This window comes from Fringilla coelebs, assembly GCF_963513975.1.
Source record: "Fringilla coelebs genome assembly, chromosome: 30".
NCBI classification, from domain to species: domain Eukaryota; kingdom Metazoa; phylum Chordata; class Aves; order Passeriformes; family Fringillidae; genus Fringilla; species Fringilla coelebs.
This window is the reverse complement of record NC_140056.1, coordinates 442,737-459,315: the sequence shown is the minus strand read 5'-3', so window position 1 is coordinate 459,315 and position 16,579 is coordinate 442,737. Positions and strand designations below refer to the sequence as shown.

The 16,579-nt window shown below is 61.9% G+C and overlaps 1 protein-coding gene across 7 annotated transcripts in view; it reads left to right on the top strand.

Annotated features, from left to right (window-relative positions):
• Nucleotides 1-16,265, top strand: part of HDAC7 (histone deacetylase 7) — a 61,253-nt gene extending 44,988 nt beyond the window's left edge. For 6 of the 7 annotated variants that reach the window (XM_084223422.1, XM_084223423.1, XM_084223425.1 and 3 more), the window contains exons 3-25: nucleotides 666-756; nucleotides 1,559-1,670; nucleotides 1,755-1,870; nucleotides 2,285-2,407; nucleotides 2,985-3,094; nucleotides 3,599-3,715; nucleotides 4,416-4,614; nucleotides 5,338-5,528; nucleotides 6,533-6,736; nucleotides 7,707-7,917; nucleotides 8,302-8,435; nucleotides 9,040-9,160; nucleotides 9,309-9,358; nucleotides 10,521-10,628; nucleotides 11,067-11,122; nucleotides 11,267-11,354; nucleotides 11,570-11,689; nucleotides 12,232-12,329; nucleotides 12,978-13,096; nucleotides 13,457-13,590; nucleotides 13,764-13,848; nucleotides 14,115-14,253; nucleotides 14,656-16,265. In XM_084223422.1, the coding sequence (XP_084079548.1) occupies nucleotides 666-756; nucleotides 1,559-1,670; nucleotides 1,755-1,870; nucleotides 2,285-2,407; nucleotides 2,985-3,094; nucleotides 3,599-3,715; nucleotides 4,416-4,614; nucleotides 5,338-5,528; nucleotides 6,533-6,736; nucleotides 7,707-7,917; nucleotides 8,302-8,435; nucleotides 9,040-9,160; nucleotides 9,309-9,358; nucleotides 10,521-10,628; nucleotides 11,067-11,122; nucleotides 11,267-11,354; nucleotides 11,570-11,689; nucleotides 12,232-12,329; nucleotides 12,978-13,096; nucleotides 13,457-13,590; nucleotides 13,764-13,848; nucleotides 14,115-14,253; nucleotides 14,656-14,701 (2,772 nt within the window). In that variant the 3' untranslated portion in view covers nucleotides 14,702-16,265. The remainder of the gene's footprint in view (nucleotides 1-665; nucleotides 757-1,558; nucleotides 1,671-1,754; nucleotides 1,871-2,284; nucleotides 2,408-2,984; nucleotides 3,095-3,598; nucleotides 3,716-4,415; nucleotides 4,615-5,337; nucleotides 5,529-6,532; nucleotides 6,737-7,706; nucleotides 7,918-8,301; nucleotides 8,436-9,039; nucleotides 9,161-9,308; nucleotides 9,359-10,520; nucleotides 10,629-11,066; nucleotides 11,123-11,266; nucleotides 11,355-11,569; nucleotides 11,690-12,231; nucleotides 12,330-12,977; nucleotides 13,097-13,456; nucleotides 13,591-13,763; nucleotides 13,849-14,114; nucleotides 14,254-14,655) is intronic. The other variant, XM_084223426.1, reaches the window with a different exon arrangement.
• The last annotated feature ends 314 nt before the right edge of the window (nucleotides 16,266-16,579 follow it).

Here is a 16,579-nt window from a genome sequence, read left to right as displayed (position 1 = left end):
CCTCCAGTCCCGGGATGGCTCCTCCAGTCCCAGGATGGCTCCTCCAGTCCCGGGATGGCTCCTCCGGGAGGCTTCAGAGGGAGGCAGGTGGGAGGACGCATCCAGGGAGCTGTGACCGTGCCCAGGGAGCTGTGACCGTGTCCAGGGAGCTGTGGCCACATCCAGGGAGGTGTGACCACCTTCAGGCACCGAGATCCCCTGCCTGTCCCCAGGGCTGCTCCGGGCTCAGGGCAGGAGTCAGTTCCATGGATCAGTTGGGATTTCCCTCCTATCATAGATTTTTTTTCCCTTCTGTACTCAACAAAGATTTCTTTTTTGCCGTGTTGCAACACGGCCGACGTGTCCAAACTCCCTGAGAGGAGGCAGCGAGTGGGGACAGACAGATTTTGACTTTTACAACGTCCCCGGGGAGAGCAAAGCGTCCCTGGGGACAAAAACGTGTCGGGTTTGTTGTGATGGAGCAACTTCACACGTTCCCATCAGCCAGAGTGATGCAAGGGACTGTCCCAGACTGCTCTGTCCCCGTCTGCCCCTGCCTGGGGCCAGGGAGGGCTCAGGGGGCTCAGGGGGATCTCGGGGTCCCGTGCCCATGGCCCTGTCCCACAGGTGGCCATGGAGGGGTCAGGGGGGGTTTGGGGTCCCATGCCCATGGCCCTGTCCCACAGGTGGCCATGGAGTCCCCGCACCGCGAGGCTGAGCCGGGCCAGCAGGAGCAGGAGCTGCGGCAGATCCTCAACAAGGACAAGAGCAAGCGCAGTAAGGGCTGCCTGTGCCGGGGGGGCTCAGGGGAGGGGGCTCGGGGGGCTCTGCCCTCAGCCAGACCAAGCTCTGCCTTCCCCTGGGGGAAAGGGCTGGGAGAGCGTCCACAGAGCGGGGCTGCCACCCCTCTGGGGACCCCGGTTACAGACCCCATTCAGGTGACAGACCCCCGTGGGACCCCTGGGCTGGGTTTGCAGCCCCCCAAGCTGGGTTTGCAGCCCTCTGGACTGGGTTTGCAGCTCCCCAGGCTGTTTGCAGCCCCCAGGCTGGGTTTGCAGCCCCCAGTCTGGGTTTGCAGCCCCCGGGCTGGGTTTGCAGCCCCCCAAGCTGGGTTTGCACCCCCCAGTCTGGGTTTGCAGCCCCCTGGGCTGGGTTTGCAGCCCCCCAAGCTGGGTTTGCAGCCCCCCAGGCTGTTTGCAGCCCCCCACGCTGAGTTTGCAGCCCCCAGTCTGGGTTTGCAGCCCCCCGGGCTGGGTTTGCAGCCCCCTCCCAGCCGCGGTCTCCCGGCGCCCTCTGGTGCCGGCGCTGGAGGAGCCGCCGGGGGCTCCCTCCCAGTTTTGGGATGCACGTGGCTCCACATCGCACCTAATTAATTATTAATCAGTTAATTAACTCGTGCTCGGAGGTGCCGAATGCCGGCACAGATCCCGGAGTGTCCCTGCTGGGACAAACAGACAGGCGGGGAGCGGGATGGGAGCAGAGCCAGCTGTGCCTCTCTGGGGTCGGGGTCGGGGTCCTGCCTGCAGCGACCCTTCAGAGCAGCTCTGAGCCCCCTGGGGTCACCGTGGTGGCCGCGCAGGTGCCGTGGCCAGCACGGTGGTGAAGCAGAAGTTGGCCGAGGTGATCCTGAAGAAGCAGCAGGCGGCTCTGGAGAGGACCAGCAACGCCCCCGCCGCAGCCCTGCCCTACAGGTAAGGCACCTGCCCCAGAAGGATCTGCCCCTGCCTCAAACCTGCCCAGGGCAGCTGGGAAGGGGCTCTGGCTTCTCCCCGCAGGTCTCTGGAGCCCCTGGAGCCCGAGGGTCCCTCCCCTGCCATGCTCAGCACGTTCCTGTCCCCTGTGCCCAGCACTTCCCTTGACACCCCCGAGCATTTCCCGCTGCGGAAAACAGGTACGGCCTCGGGAATGTCCCCATGTCCCTGATGGCCTCGGGAATGGCCTCGGGAATGTCCCCGTGTCCCTCGTGGCCTCGGGAATGGCCTCAGGGATGTCCCCGTGTCCCTCAAAGCCTCAGGGATGTCCCCGTGTCCCTCAAGACCTTGGGAATGTCCCTGTGTCCCTCCAAGCCTCGGGATTGTCCCCGTGTCCCTAAAGACCCCCTGGGATTGTCCCTGTGTCCCTCCAAGGCTCGGGAATGTCCCTGTGTCCCTCATAGCCTTGGGAATGTCCCTGTGTCCCTAAAGACCTCGGGAATGTCCCCCTGTCCCTCCAAGCCTCGGGAATGTCCCCGTGTCCCCGGCTGGAGCTGGCGCTGGCCCCCCAGAGCCCACCCAGCCGGGGCCAGCGCTGTCCCCTGTCCCCACAGCGTCCGAGCCCAACCTGAAGGTTCGGTGCAAGCCCAGGAAGTGCCTGGAGCGGCGCAAGAACCCCCTGACCCGCAAGGAGAGCGCGCCCCCCTCGCTCCGGAGGCGCCCGCCCGACGCCATCGGTGAGGACGGGCCTGGGGACCGGGGCTGGGACAGGGACACCTCTGCCTGGGGACAGTGACACCGGGGCTTGGTGTGTCCACCCCAGGGGCCTGGAGGTGCTGCTGTGGGACTGGGGAGCCTGGAGGTGCTGGTGTGGAATTGGAGAGCCTGGAGGTGCTGGTGTGGGATTGGGGAGCCTGGAGGTGCTGCTGAGGATTTGGGAGCTGAGAGGTGCTGGTGTGGGATTGGGGAGCCTGGAGGTGCTGCTGTGGATTTGGGAGCCTGGAGGTGCTGCTGTGGGACTGGGGAGCCTGGAGGTGCTGCTGTGGGATTGGGGAGCCTGGAGGTGCTGCTGTGGGACTGGGGAGCCTGGAGGTGCTGCTGTGGGACTGGGGAGCCTGGAGGTGCTGCTGCAGCTGCTTCTGCTGCTTTTGGGGCCCAGGCTGGACCTGCAGGGCTGGAATTGCCCCAGGTGTGGCATGGAGCGTTCCCACCATGGAGTGCTGCCTTCCGAGGAGGATTCAGCCCCTCGGGTGGGGGGCAGAGGTTGGAGGGGCTGGGGGGGCTGTGCCCTCACCCCACATCCTTTTCCCCCAGACTCGTCCCCCAGCAGCAGCAGCACCCCCGTGTCAGGCTGCAGCTCTCCCAACGACAGCCTGCCCGCCGAGCACGCCGCGCTGCCCGCCACCCCAGGCGGGGCCCACGAGGTGAGCCAGGGGCTTCGGGGACCCCTCTGGGCTCAGGGGGAGGGCAGCACCCCAGCCCCGAGCCCCCTGCCCGGAGCTGCCTCTCCCTGCACGCTGGGGTGCCCTGGGATGGCCTGGGATGTCCTGGGATGATCTGGGATGTCCTGGGATGATCTGGGATGATCTGGGGTGCTCTGGCATTCCCTGGGATGCCCTGGGATGATCTGGGGTGCTCTGGCATTCCCTGGGATTCCCTGGCATTCCCTGGGATGCCCTGGGATGATCTGGGGTGCTCTGGCATTCCCTGGGATGCCCTGGGATGATCTGGGGTGCTCTGGCATTCCCTGGGATGCCCTGGCATTCCCTGCTCCGGGATGCTCTCCCCAGCCCAGCACTTCCCCCACCCCCGCCCTCCTTCAGGGCGCCTGTCCCTGTGCCAGCGCTGTCCTGTCCCGTGGGTGTCCCCGGGCTGTCCCCGTGTGCCCGGGCTGGGAGCGGGGCTCTGACGGCTCCTGTTTGCTGCAGGCGCCGCTGGCCCAGCGGCTGCTGATGCAGGAGAGCTCCCTGGCCCAGCTGGCCCTGCAGAGCGCGGCCTCCCTGCCGGCCATCACCCTGGGGCTGCCGGCCACCACCGGCGCCAGGGTAGGTGCTGGCTCGGGCCCCAGCCCTGCGTCCCTGCGGGGCTTCCCCTGCGGCTTGGGGCTCCTGGCGCTGCCCACGGGCACGGCGGGGACAATCCTGTGCCCTCCCGGTGCCCTGTCCCTGTCCGTGTCCCTGTCCCTGTCCCCATCCCATCCTGCCCCTGTCCCTGTCCCTGTCCCTGTCCCTGTCCCTGTCCCTGTCCCTGTCCCCATCCCATCCTGCCCCTGTCCCTGTCCCTGTCCCTGTCCCTGTCCCTGTCCCTGTCCCTGTCCCCATCCCATCCTGCCCCTGTCCCTGTCCCTGTCCCTGTCCCTGTCCCATCCCTGTCCCCATCCCATCCTGTCCCTGTCCCCAGGGTGACGCCAAGCGCCGGGCGCTGCCCGGGCCAGCTCACCGGGTCCCAGCGCTCAACAGGCCGGTGCTCCCGTCCCTGTCCCTGTCCCATCCCTGTCCCTGTCCTGTCCCTGTCCCTGTCCCCGTCCCATCCTGTCCCTGTCCCTGTCCCTGTCCCTGTCCCTGTCCCTGTCCCATCCCTGTCCCTGTCCCTGTCCCTGTCCCATCCCTGTCCCCATCCCATCCTGTCCCTGTCCCTGTCCCTGTCCCTGTCCCTGTCCCTGTCCCTGTCCCTGTCCCATCCCTGTCCCTGTCCCTGTCCCTATCCCATCCCTGTCCCCATCCCATCCTGTCCCTGTCCCCACAGGGTGACGCCGAGCGCCGGGCGCTGCCCGGGCTGGCTCACCGGGTCCCGGTGCTCAACGGGCCGGTGCTCCCGGGCTCGCACCCGCCGCTCTTCATCCCGGCCAGCCTGGAGCAGCACGAGGCCGGCGGCACCCTCTCCCCCCGGCTGCAGCCCGTCATCATCCTCGAGCCCTCGGTCACCCACGCGCCGCTGGTGGCAGGTGAGTGCCTGCCTGGGGACACGGGGACAGCCACAGCGGCAGGGACAGGGACAGGGACAGGACAGTGATAGTGACAGAGGCAGGACAGTGGCAGGACAGTGGCAGTGGCATCCAGGCTGGGAATGGATCGGTTTTGTTACCAAACTGCTCACCACAGGAAATTTTATTTTTATTTATTTTTATTTTTTATTATTTTGTATTATAATATAAAATATAGTACAATATAAACTAACATTATATCTTCATATTACATTATTAATATTTTATTATTAATATGAATTAATACATTATCACGGTTTCTATTATTTATATTCCTTCATTATATATAATTTTATTACATATATAATTTTATATATCTATAATTTTATTATATAGTATTACATATATAATTTTATTATATCTAATTTTATTATATATTATTACGTATCTAACTTTATTATATCTATAATTTTATTATATAGTATTACATATCTAATTTTATTATATATAGTTTTATTATATACTATTACATACATAATTTTATTATATATATAATTTTATTATATGTGATTACATATATAATTGTATTTTGTATTATATATATAATTTATTATATATAATTTAATATATACATTGGAATTTTTAAAAATTGATTTGTAATTAATTTTAATTTAATTGTTAAAAATGTATTTATTTTTAAAAAACCCTTTTGCCTGTTTGTTCTAACCCTGCCGCGCCCCGCAGTGCCGGGCCTGGGCCCCGTGCCGCTGTCGCTGGCGCCGCCGCTGGCGCTGCCCGCGCAGCACAAACCGCTGGGCCGGACGCGCTCGGAGCCGCTGCCCCCCAGCCCCCGCGCCGCGCAGCAGCACCTGCTGGCCCAGCAGCAGCACGCGCACTTCCTCGAGAGGCTGCGGCAGCAGGCGCACCTGGGCAAGGTGAGACCCGGGTGGGCACCCGGAGCGGGGGGAATCCACTGATCTGTCTGTCTGTCTGTCCCATTGCAAAACACTGCTTGAACCTGTGCAGAAGGAGGTGGGGAAGGACTGGCTTCTGCCTCAAAACTTCTGTTTTGTTTTTAATATATAATAGATAACATAATATATAACATATAATACGTAATATATAACATAATATATACTATATACCATATACTATATACCATATACTATATACCATATAATATATAATATAATATATAATATACTATATAATATATAGTATATTATATATACTATATACTATATACTATATACTATATACTATATACTATATACTATATACTATATAATATATAATATATAATATATAATATATAATATATAATATATAATATATAACATTAACATATGACATGTAATATATAATATCTATTCTATATAATATAATCTGTATTATATAATATATTAAATAATATATTACATAATATATTACATAATATATTATATAATATATATTATCTAATGCATAATATATAATATATAACATATAACATTTCATATATATTCTATAATATACAATATAATATATACTATATAATATGACACATGATACATGATACATGACATATGACATATATATACACATATATATACAGTATCGATTTTATACTAAATACTATATACTATACACTATATACTATATACTATATATAATGTATAATATACAATTTTTATATATCATTAATATATAATATAGCTATCATTTAAAACTTGTTTTTACTTTCATTTTTCTCTCAACAACGTCTGTCTTATTCTCTAACATTTCTAAGTCAGTATTTTTAATATATAAAAATATATGTAAGTTTATGTGTATACATATATATATGCACACACACAGAGATTAGGTTTATATACAAATATCCACTCTGTGAGCCCTTCGTTAGACCCGAGGAACTTTCTAGCAATGTGTTTCTCCCCCGTGGTGCTGTCCCCGGCTGCAGCGCATGGCCAAGCCCAGCGAGAAGCCCCGGCTGCGGCAGATCCCGTCCTCGGAGGACATGGAGGCCGAGGGGGCCCTCCCGGAGGCCGAGGCTGCGGAGCCCGGCCGGGCCCGGGCCGAGCCCCCCCGGCCCGGCAGCAGCGGCAAGGAGCCCGAGAGGACGCAGAAGTTGGGGCAGCCCCAGGAGGAGCTGGTCCTGCAGCAGGTACGGGAGGGAGGGGACCCTGGGGACACCCTGGGGACACCCTGGGGACACGGCCCGGACAGTGCCTGCCTGGAGCCTGGGGCAGCTCGCTGGGACAGGGACAGGGGCAGGGGCAGGGGCAGAGCTGCGGCCACCGCTGGTGGCAGCACGGCTGGGTATTGTCCCCGAATTGCCGGCTCTGTCCCCAGATTGCCGGGCATCATCCCCGAATTGCCGGGTTTTGTCCCCAGATTGCCGGGCATCGTCCCCCAATTGCCGGGGTTTGTCCCCAGATTGCCGGGAATCGTCCCCCAATTGCCGGGTTTTGTCCCCAGATTGCTGGGCATCGTCCCCAAATTGCCGGGGTTTGTCCCCAGATTGCCGGGCATCGTCCCCAATTGCCGGGCTTTGTCCCCAGATTGCCGGGCATGTCCCCGAATTGCCGGGCATCGTCCCCAAATTGCCGGGGTTTGTTCCCAGATTGCCGGGCATCATCCCCCAATTGCCGGGCTTTGTCCCCGAATTGCCGGGCATGTCCCCGAATTGCCGGGCATCGTCCCCGAATTGCCGGGCTTTGTCCCCAGATTGCCGGGCATCGTCCCCCAATTGCCGGGTTTTGTCCGCAGTTTGCTGGACCTTTGTCCCCAAATTGCCGGGCTTTGTCCCCAAATTGCCGGCTCTGTCCCATCGCTGCTGTCACTGCGGGGCTGAGCCGGCAGGGAGCAGCAGATGCTGGGACAGTCCTGTCCTGTTCTGTCCTGTCCTGTCCCATCCTCTCCTGTCCCGTCCTGTCCCACCCTGTCCCATCCTGTCCTGTCCTGTCCTGCCTGGTCCTGTCCTGCTTGTCCTGTCCCATCCTGTCCTGTCCTGTGCCAGCTCCAAGCCCGGAGCAGCCGCTGGATCCAGCTCAGGACACACCAAGCAGGGCTCTGTCGCCTGTCCCCCGTGCTGGGGACACTGCCCCGTGCCCTGACGCTGTCCTTGTCCCCAGGCCCTCCTGTGGGACTCCTTCCAGCGGGTGCAGCAGCAGCTCCTCAAGCGCCAGCCCCTGGCCGACCCCCCCGTGCTGCCCCCCGGCCACCGGCCCCTGTCCCGGGCCCAGTCGTCCCCGGCCACGGCCACCGTGTCCCTCCCTGCCCAGGACGCCAAGGCGCTGGCCCTGCCCGTGCAGGAGCAGCCGCCCCAGCCTCACTTCACCACAGGTACGGCCACGCTGGGGGCTGTCACCGCTGGGCAGGGACAGGAGGGGACCTGGGGGCGTCCTGGGGCGGCTCCACCTCGATCCGGGTCATTCCCGGGCTCGGGAGCGCCAGGAGAGAGCCGGGGGGGCCCTCTCCTTATCGTGGGGGGCTTTTCCAGGCAGGGTTCGCCCACCTGGCCCCTGGCTGCGTTCCTGGGGTTTGGGGCAGGATCTCCCAGGAATGGGGGCAGGATCTCCCAGGAATGGGGCATGATCTCCCATGGTTTGGGGCAGGATCTCCCAGGTTTGGGGGCAGAATCTCCTGTGGTTTGGGGGGGATTTTGGTCAGTATTTGGGGTGTCAGAGCCCCCGCAGAGGAGCTGAGGGTGCAGCTCTGGCCTGGCAGGGCTGGTTTATGACTCGGTGATGCTGAAGCACCAGTGCTCCTGCGGGGACAACAGCAACCACCCCGAGCACGCCGGCAGGATCCAGAGCATCTGGTCCCGGCTGCAGGAGCGGGGCCTGCGCAGCCGCTGCGAGGTGAGCTGGGAGGGCTGGGCCCTCCTCCATCCCTCCTGATCCCATCCCTTCTGGTCCCATCCCATCCCTTCTGGTCCCATCCCATCCCTTCTGGTCCCATCCCATCCCTCCTGATTCCATCCCATCCCTCCTGGTCCCATCCCATCCCTCCTGATTCCATCCCATCCCTTCTGGTCCCATCCCATCCCTCCTGAACCTATCCCATCCCATCCACTTCATCCCATCCCACCCCATCCCATCCCATCCCATCCCATCCCATCCCATCCCATCCCATCCCATCCCATCCCACCCCACCCCACCCTCCCGATGCCATCCCTCCCCTCCTCCCCCAGTTTGTCACCGTGTCCTGGGTGGTTTCCCTGCTGTGCCCATCTCCCCCCGGCACTGGGGCTCTGCTGGACGGTGGGCACAGGGAGGGGCTGATCCCCCCCAAACCAGCCAGCTTTGCCAGGCCCAGCCTAGTAAAACCCAGCTCTGGGCCGGCTCTGGCTCCCCAGCTGCGATTTGGGGCCGCTCAGGTTCCAGCGCCGGGGGTCCTGCCGGGCGGGGCGGGGTGGGGCGGGGGGATCCCCGGTGTCCCCCCGGTGACAGCCGTGTCCCCCAGTGCCTGCGGGGCCGCAAGGCCACCCTGGAGGAGCTGCAGTGCGTGCACAGCGAGCGCCACGTGCTGCTCTACGGCACCAACCCCCTCAACCGCCTCAAACTGGACAACGGCAAGCTGGCAGGTGGGTCCCACCCTGGGCAGGTGGGGAGGGCTCCCCTGGGGCTGGGGAGGGCTCCCAGCAGCTCCCCGGGGTGCTGGCACAGCCTGGCCCCCCCACTCCAGTCCTGCTTCCCAGCCCTGAGTCCCTGCTGGCCCCTCTCTCTCCACAGGGATCCTGTCCCAGAGGACGTTTGTGATGCTGCCCTGCGGAGGCGTGGGGGTGAGTGTTCCATCCCTGATCCAGGTTTTGGGGTCACTGCTGAATCCCTGATCCAGGTTTTGGGGTCACTGCTGAATCCCTGCTCCAGGTTTTGGGGTCACTGCTCCACCCCTGCTCCAGGTTTTGGGGTCACTGCTCCATCCCTGATCCAGGTTTTGGGGTGTGGGGTCACTGCTGAATCCCTGGTCTGGGTTTTGGGGTCACTGCTCCATCCCTCCTCCAGGTTTTGGGGTCACTGCTCCACCCCTGCTCTGGGTTTTGGGGTGTGGAGTCACTGTTCCACCCTTGCTCCGGGTTTCAGGGACAGTGACACCTGCTGAATCCCTGCTCCAGGTTTCGGGGTCCCTGCTGAATCCCTGATCTGGGTTTCAGGGTCCCTGCTCTGCCCTTTGGGTGGGGCTGTTCCTTTTTGGCCCCTCAGGATCTCAGGGCAGCTCCTGAAGCCTCTGGGTAGCCTGGGTGGGGGTGTTTGATGGAAGTGTTGGATCACAGCAGCTCGGGGTCCCTGGGGGTGTCTGAGCATCCCACTCTGCAAGGGGATCCTGGATGCAGAGCCCCCCGAGGGGCTGGCAGGAGGGGGTCCCTGCTGAGGGAGGGCAGCAGTGACACAGGGACAGCAGCTGGTCCCTTCTGAGGCCTCTCCATGCCCAGCTTTCTCTCCTGGTTTCTCTGCATTCACTGCCTCCTCTTCTCCTCCTGTCCCTGTCCTGTCCCTGTCCCTGTCCCTGTCCCTGTCCCTGTCCTGTCCCTGTCCCTGTCCTGTCTCTCTCTTTCAGGAAGGGGCTCTCTCGGTGCCTTCCTGCTGCCTCCTCTGGCTCTGCTCCTCTCCTTGCCCGCCGTGCTGGGCGCCAGCTCTGCTTTCCCTGCTCTGCTCCTTTCCCTGCTCTGTCCCCGGGGCTGCAGCTGTCCCCCCGGGCTTGGGGAGCTCACACCTGGCCCCCAGCAGAAGAGATTTCTGACTTTTCCGGCCCTGACGTGCTGCTGATGTTTGGTTAAACACTAAAATGAGATCAATCAGGTAAAGGAGGGGGCTGGGCAGGGAGGAGAGCGCGGGGTGGCCATTGTCACCTTTGGCTGGCACAGGACACCAACCCCTGCTGGGTGAGGCCGTGGCTGCTGTCCCCGGGGGCTGTGTCCCCCTGTGACCCGTGTCCCCCCCCAGGTGGACAGTGACACCATCTGGAACGAGCTGCACTCGTCCAACGCCGCGCGCTGGGCGGCGGGCAGCGTCACCGAGCTGGCCTTCAAGGTGGCCACCAGGGAGCTGAAGGTAGGGCTGGCCTGGGGGGTCCCTGGGCTGTGTCCCCTACAGCTGGGGGTCCCTGGGTGGTGTCACCCATGGCCGGGGGTCCCAGGGCAGTGTCAGTCCATGGCTGGGGGTCCCAGGGCTGTGTCAGTCAATGACCAGGGGTCCCAGGGCTGTGTCCCCCACAGCTGGGGTCCCTGGGTGGTGTCACCCCATGGCCAGGGGTCCCTGAGTGCTGTCACCCCATGGCTGGGGGTCCCAGGGCTGTGTCACTCAATGGCCAGGGGTCCCTGGGTGGTGTCACCCCACGCCTGGGGGTCCCTGGGTGGTGTCACCCATGGCTGAGGGTCCCAGGGCTGTGTCCCCCGTGGCCGGGGGTCCCAGGACTGTGTGGCACTGGGGACATGGGGTGTGTCCCCCCTGGGGGTGGCAGCTCTGAGCTGGCCTCTGCTCTGTCCCCAGAACGGCTTTGCCGTGGTGCGGCCGCCCGGACACCACGCGGATCCTTCCACGGCCATGTAAGGCCCCTCCCTCCCTGAGGCACCTGGGGAGCCCCAAAACAGCTCCCGGGGTCAAAGCCACCCCAAAACCCCCCTGGGAGCCAGCCCTGCCCAGGGGGAGCTCGGGAAGGGCCCGGAGGTGACTCCCACCCCTCTTCCCAGGGGATTCTGCTTCTTTAACTCGGTGGCCATCGCTGCCAGGCAGCTGCAGCAGAAGGGGAAGCTCAGCAAGATCCTCATCGTGGACTGGGTGAGTCCCTCCATCCCCAGGATGTCCCCAGGATGTCCTCGGGGGCAGTTCCTGCCCCAGATCTTGTGGGAACGTGGCTGGAGCCCCGCAGTGTGCTCAGGACTGGGGAGCAGGAGCAGACCCTGGCCCGGGGGACCCGGCCCCGCCTGCTTTGGGCTCCCTGCGGTTCTGGGGCTGCCCAGCAGAACCAAAATCCTCTCTGGGCGTCCCTGCAGGACGTTCACCATGGCAACGGGACCCAGCAGATTTTCTACAGGGACCCCGAGGTTCTCTACATCTCCCTGCACCGCCACGACGACGGCAACTTCTTCCCGGGCAGCGGAGCCCCCGACGAGGTGGGAGGGGACAGAGGGACAGCAGGACACAGCAGGAGGGGACAGAGGGACAGCAGGACACAGCAGGAGACGGGGGCTGAGCAGGGACAGGGCTCTGGGGGCTCCTTTCCCACCCCTGACCCTGCCTGGGCTGCCCAGCACAGGGATGGAGATGGATGGGAACGGCAGGAAAATCCCGCAGGTCCTGACCCTGCTGTGGCACCGGGCGGGGGGCCAGGACCCCCAAAAGGCTGAGAGGAGGCTGGGACCCCCAGACTTCTTCTCATGGCACGGGACAGGGGGCTGGGACCCCCAAACTGCTTCCTATGGCACGGGACAGGGGGCTGGGACCCCCAAACTGCTTCCCATGGCACGGGACAGGGGGCTGGGACCCCCAAACTGCTTCCCATGGCACAGGACAGGGGGCTGGGACCCCCAAACTGCTTCCCATGGCATGGGACAGGGGGCTGGGACCCCCAAACTGCTTCCCATGGCACAGGACAGGGGACTGGGACCCCTACCTGGCTCCCCCAGAGCCTCACCCTGTCCTTGCTCCCTCCCAGGTGGGCGCTGGCCCCGGCGAGGGCTTCAACGTCAACGTGGCCTGGGCTGGGGGGCTTGACCCCCCCATGGGGGACCCCGAGTACCTGGCTGCCTTCAGGTACTGTCCCCATGCCCGTGTGCCCTGCTCTGGCTGGGGCTGACTCTCTTTCTCATTCCCTTCTGCCCCCTGTGTGGGGATGAACTCCCTCCCCATCCCCTTTCCCCCATATAAACCTGACCCCCATCCCCTTTCCCCCATATAAACCTGACCCCCATCCCCTTTCCCCCATATAAACCTGACCCCCATCCCCTTTCCCCCATATAAACCTGACCCCCATCCCCTTTCCCCCATATAAACCTGACCCCCATCTCCTTTTCCCTCATATAAACCTGACCCCCATCCCCTTTCCCCCATATAAACCTGACCCCCATCCCCTTTCCCCCATATAAACCTGACCCCCATCCCCTTTCCCCCATATAAACCTGACCCCCATCCCCTTTCCCCATGTAAACCTCACCCACATCCCCTTTCCCCCATATAAACCTGACCCCCATCCCCTTTCCCCCATGTAAACCTCACCCACATCCCCTTTCCCCCATATAAACCTGACCCCCATCCCCTTTCCCCTTATAAACCTCACCCCCATCCCCTTTCCCCCAGTGGGGCTAACCCCACTCCCCATCCCCATTTTCCCCTGTCTGGGGCTGACCCCCCTCCCCATCCCCTTTCCCCACGTGGGGCTGACCCCTCCCCATCCTTCCCCAGGACCGTGGTGATGCCCATTGCCCACGAGTTCTGCCCCGACGTGGTGCTGGTGTCGGCCGGGTTCGACGCAGCCGAGGGCCACCCGCCCCCCCTGGGGGGCTACAAAGTCTCTGCCAAGTGTAAGGAGGTGGCTCGGGCCGGGGTGTCCCCCCCTTGGGGTCATCAGGAGTCCCCCCTTGGGGTCAGGTGTCCCCCCCTTGGGCCGGGGTGTCCCCCTCCCACCCGGGCTGGGCCCCCAGGAAGGGGCGGCCGCTCCTGGGGGAGCCACGGGAGATTTTGGGGTTGGGTTTGGGCACGGGGAGGTGACAGTCCTGGTGTCCCACAGGTTTGGGCAGGGGGAGGTGACAGTCCTAGTGTCCCACAGGTGTGGGCGGGGCAGGTGACATTCCTGGGTGTCCCACAGGTGTGGGCAGGGGGAGGTGACACTCCTGGTGTCCCACAGGTGTGGGCAGGGAGGTGACACTCCTGGTGTCCCACAGGTTTTGGCTACATGACCAAGCAGCTGATGAGCCTGGCGGGGGGGGCCGTGGTGCTGGCCCTGGAGGGGGGGCACGACCTCACGGCCATCTGTGACGCGTCCGAGGCCTGCGTGTCCGCCCTGCTGGGCCACGAGGTGAGGGTGGCACTGAGCCGGTGCCACCAGCCCAGCCTGGGCACAGCCGAACCCCACCGGGTCCCCCCGTGACACCGCCACCCATGTCCCCCCTGTCCCCCGTGCCACTGCCACCCATGTCCCCCCCGTGTCCCCCTGTGCCACTGCCACCCCTGTCCCCCCTGTCCCCGCAGCCGGAGCCGCTCCCCGAGGACAGCCTGAGGCAGAAGCCCAACGCCAACGCCGTGCGCTCACTGGAGGCCGTGATCCAGGTCCAGAGTGAGTGCAAACCCGGGACAGCCTGGCCTGGGCCACCCTGACCTGGGAGGACACCCTGACCTGGGACAGCCTGACCTGGGACACCCTGTCCTTGGTTATCCCTGTCCCGGGCTGTCCCTGTCCCGGGCTATCCCTGTCCCTGGGCTCTCCCTGTCCCAGGCTGTCCTGGGCTATCCCTGTCCCGGGCCATCCATCCCTGTCCCTGGGCTCTCCCTGTCCGGGGCCACCCTGTCCCGCTGTCCCCAGCCCGCTGTCCCCTCCCGCAGGTCGATACTGGGTGGCCGTGCAGCGCTGCGCCTCCAAGCTGGGCTGCTCCTTCCTCGAGGCTCAGCACCACGAGGCCGACGAGGTGGAGACCGTCACGGCCCTGGCGTCGCTCTCGGTGGCCGTGATGGTGGAGAAGAGGTGACAGTCCCAGGAGTGCCCTGTGCCGGGGGGTGGCAGCAGGGCAGGGCTGTGTCCCCACCCTGGATGAGGTTCTGGGCTCTTGGGAACCCCGTGCTGGGCCCTTCCCAAAGGAAAACCCAACCTAACCCGCCTGGGAACCCCGTCCTGGGCTCATCCCAAAGGAAAACCCAACCAAACCCTGCTGGGAACCCCGTGCTGGGCCCTTCCCAAAGGAAAACCCAACCAAACCCTCCTGGGAACCCCGTGCTGGGCTCATCCCAAAGGAAAACCCAACCAAACCCTCCTGCCTGGGGGTGGGGCGTGTCAGCCCTGCCAGCAGGGTCCCCTCCTGTCCCCTCCCTTGCGTCCCTGTCCCCGCAGGATGGGATGTGGGCCCTGACTTGTCGGGTTCCCTCGCAGGGCGCAGGAGGAGCCCATGGAGCAGGAGGAGCCCATGAACCAGTGACACCGATCCCGATCCCGATCCCATTTGTGCCCCTCAAGGAGCAGGAGGAGCCCATGAACCAGTGACCCTGGGGACAGTCCCCGGCACGGCCGGAGCCCCTGGAGATCCCGATCCCGTTTGTGCCCCTCGTGGGGCAGGAGGAGCCCATGAACCAGTGACACCGATCCCAATCCCGATCCCGTTTGTGCCCCTCGTGGGGCAGGAGGAGCCCATGAACCAGTGACACCGATCCCGATCCCGATCCCGTTTGTGCCCCTCGCTCCCGAGGCCCTGGGCAGGCCTGGACTCCTGGAAGGGACATTCCCACATCCCACAGGACGGGACCACGGAGACCCCCGGGCCTGGACCGTGCCCACAGCCCCCCCACCCCCAATTCTGGGACCCCTTGAGGGGGGTGAAGCCCCCCAGCCCTGCGGCGCTGACCCCGACCCCGGGACCCTCCTCAGCGGGAAGGGCCGGACGCTGGGATGGACGCACGGAACAGCCTGGGGACGGCTCCCAGAGCCCAGGAGGGGTTTGCTCCACGGGATGGGATCTCTCTGCCCTCTCCAGAGGTTCCCTGGCTCCCCTCGCCCTGCTGGGCACGGGCACAGAGCAGCAGGGCTGGGGCCGGGAGCTCGGGAGCCTCCCCAGGAAGGTTTGGGGCATCCCCAGGAAGGTTTGGGGCATCCCAAGGAATGTCTGGAGCCCCCCCAAGGAACGTCTGGAGCCCCCCAAGGAACGTCTGGAGCCCCCTAAGGACTGTCTGGAGCCCCCCAAGGACTGTCTGGAGCCCCCCAGCGAGGGCAGAGCGGGGCCGGGGTGGGCAGTGCCCGGGGGTCCCTCCTGCCCAGGTTGCACTCTGGACCCTGCCAGCCCTGATGTGACCCCGACTCCTCTTCCCGGGGGAATTTTGGGAACCTTCCCCTCCTGCCGAGTGCCTCGAGCCCCTCCCAGCCCCCCGAGGCCCTGCCTGGGTGTGGGTCCAGCCCCTGAGCCCCTCCCCAGCCCTGGCTCCCCAGTTCCCATCCCCAGGGATGCCCAAACCCCCTCAGTCCTGTCCCAGTCCCTGTCCCCTGTCCCCAGCCTCTCTCCCCATCCCTGTCCCATCCCGGTCCCTGTCCCATCCCCGTCCCTGTCCCCGTCCCTCTCCTGGGGTGACAGGGGCAGATCCAGAGCTCCACACCCCGATTTCCCATTTCCCCAAACGCCTTCCCTGCACCCTGAGGGTTCCCAGCAGGAGCAGACCCTGTCCCAGGGCTCTGGGGACAGCCCTGGGGACAGAGAGGACACAGCCCTGGGGAGAGCCCTGGGGACAGAAGGGACAGAGGACACAGCCCTGGGGACGGAGGGGACACCCTGGGGACAGAGAGGACACCGCTCTGGGGACAGAAGGGACACAGCCGTGGGGATGGAGGGGACACAGCCGTGGGGACCGAAGGGACAGCCCTGGGGACAGATGGGACACAGCCGTGGCTGCGCTGGGCGTGGGGCAGCTCCAGCGGTGGCGGCGGGAGGAGATTTTGTATAAAAACAAAACAAAAAACAAAAACAAAATTTAAAAGGAAAAAAAAGGAATCAAAACCCCTGGTGTGGCTGAGGGAGGGGGTCCCGGGGGGGGGTCCTGGGGGGGGTGGAGGGACCTCCCAAGCTCTATCCTGCTGGAATTTACCCGGAGGAATCCACCATGCACGGATTTTTGGGGCCTTTCCCCCCCAAAATGGGTCAGAAGGGTCCTTAGGATGATGTTTTTCTCATTTTAAGGGCTTTCAGCTCATTTAAAGGTTTTTTTGCTCATTTAAAATGCAGGGATTTTTTTAAAAACAAACAAGACGCACCTAAATACTTGAAAATATTTTTTAAAAAATATATTTCACCTTTAAAAAAAAAAAAATTGGT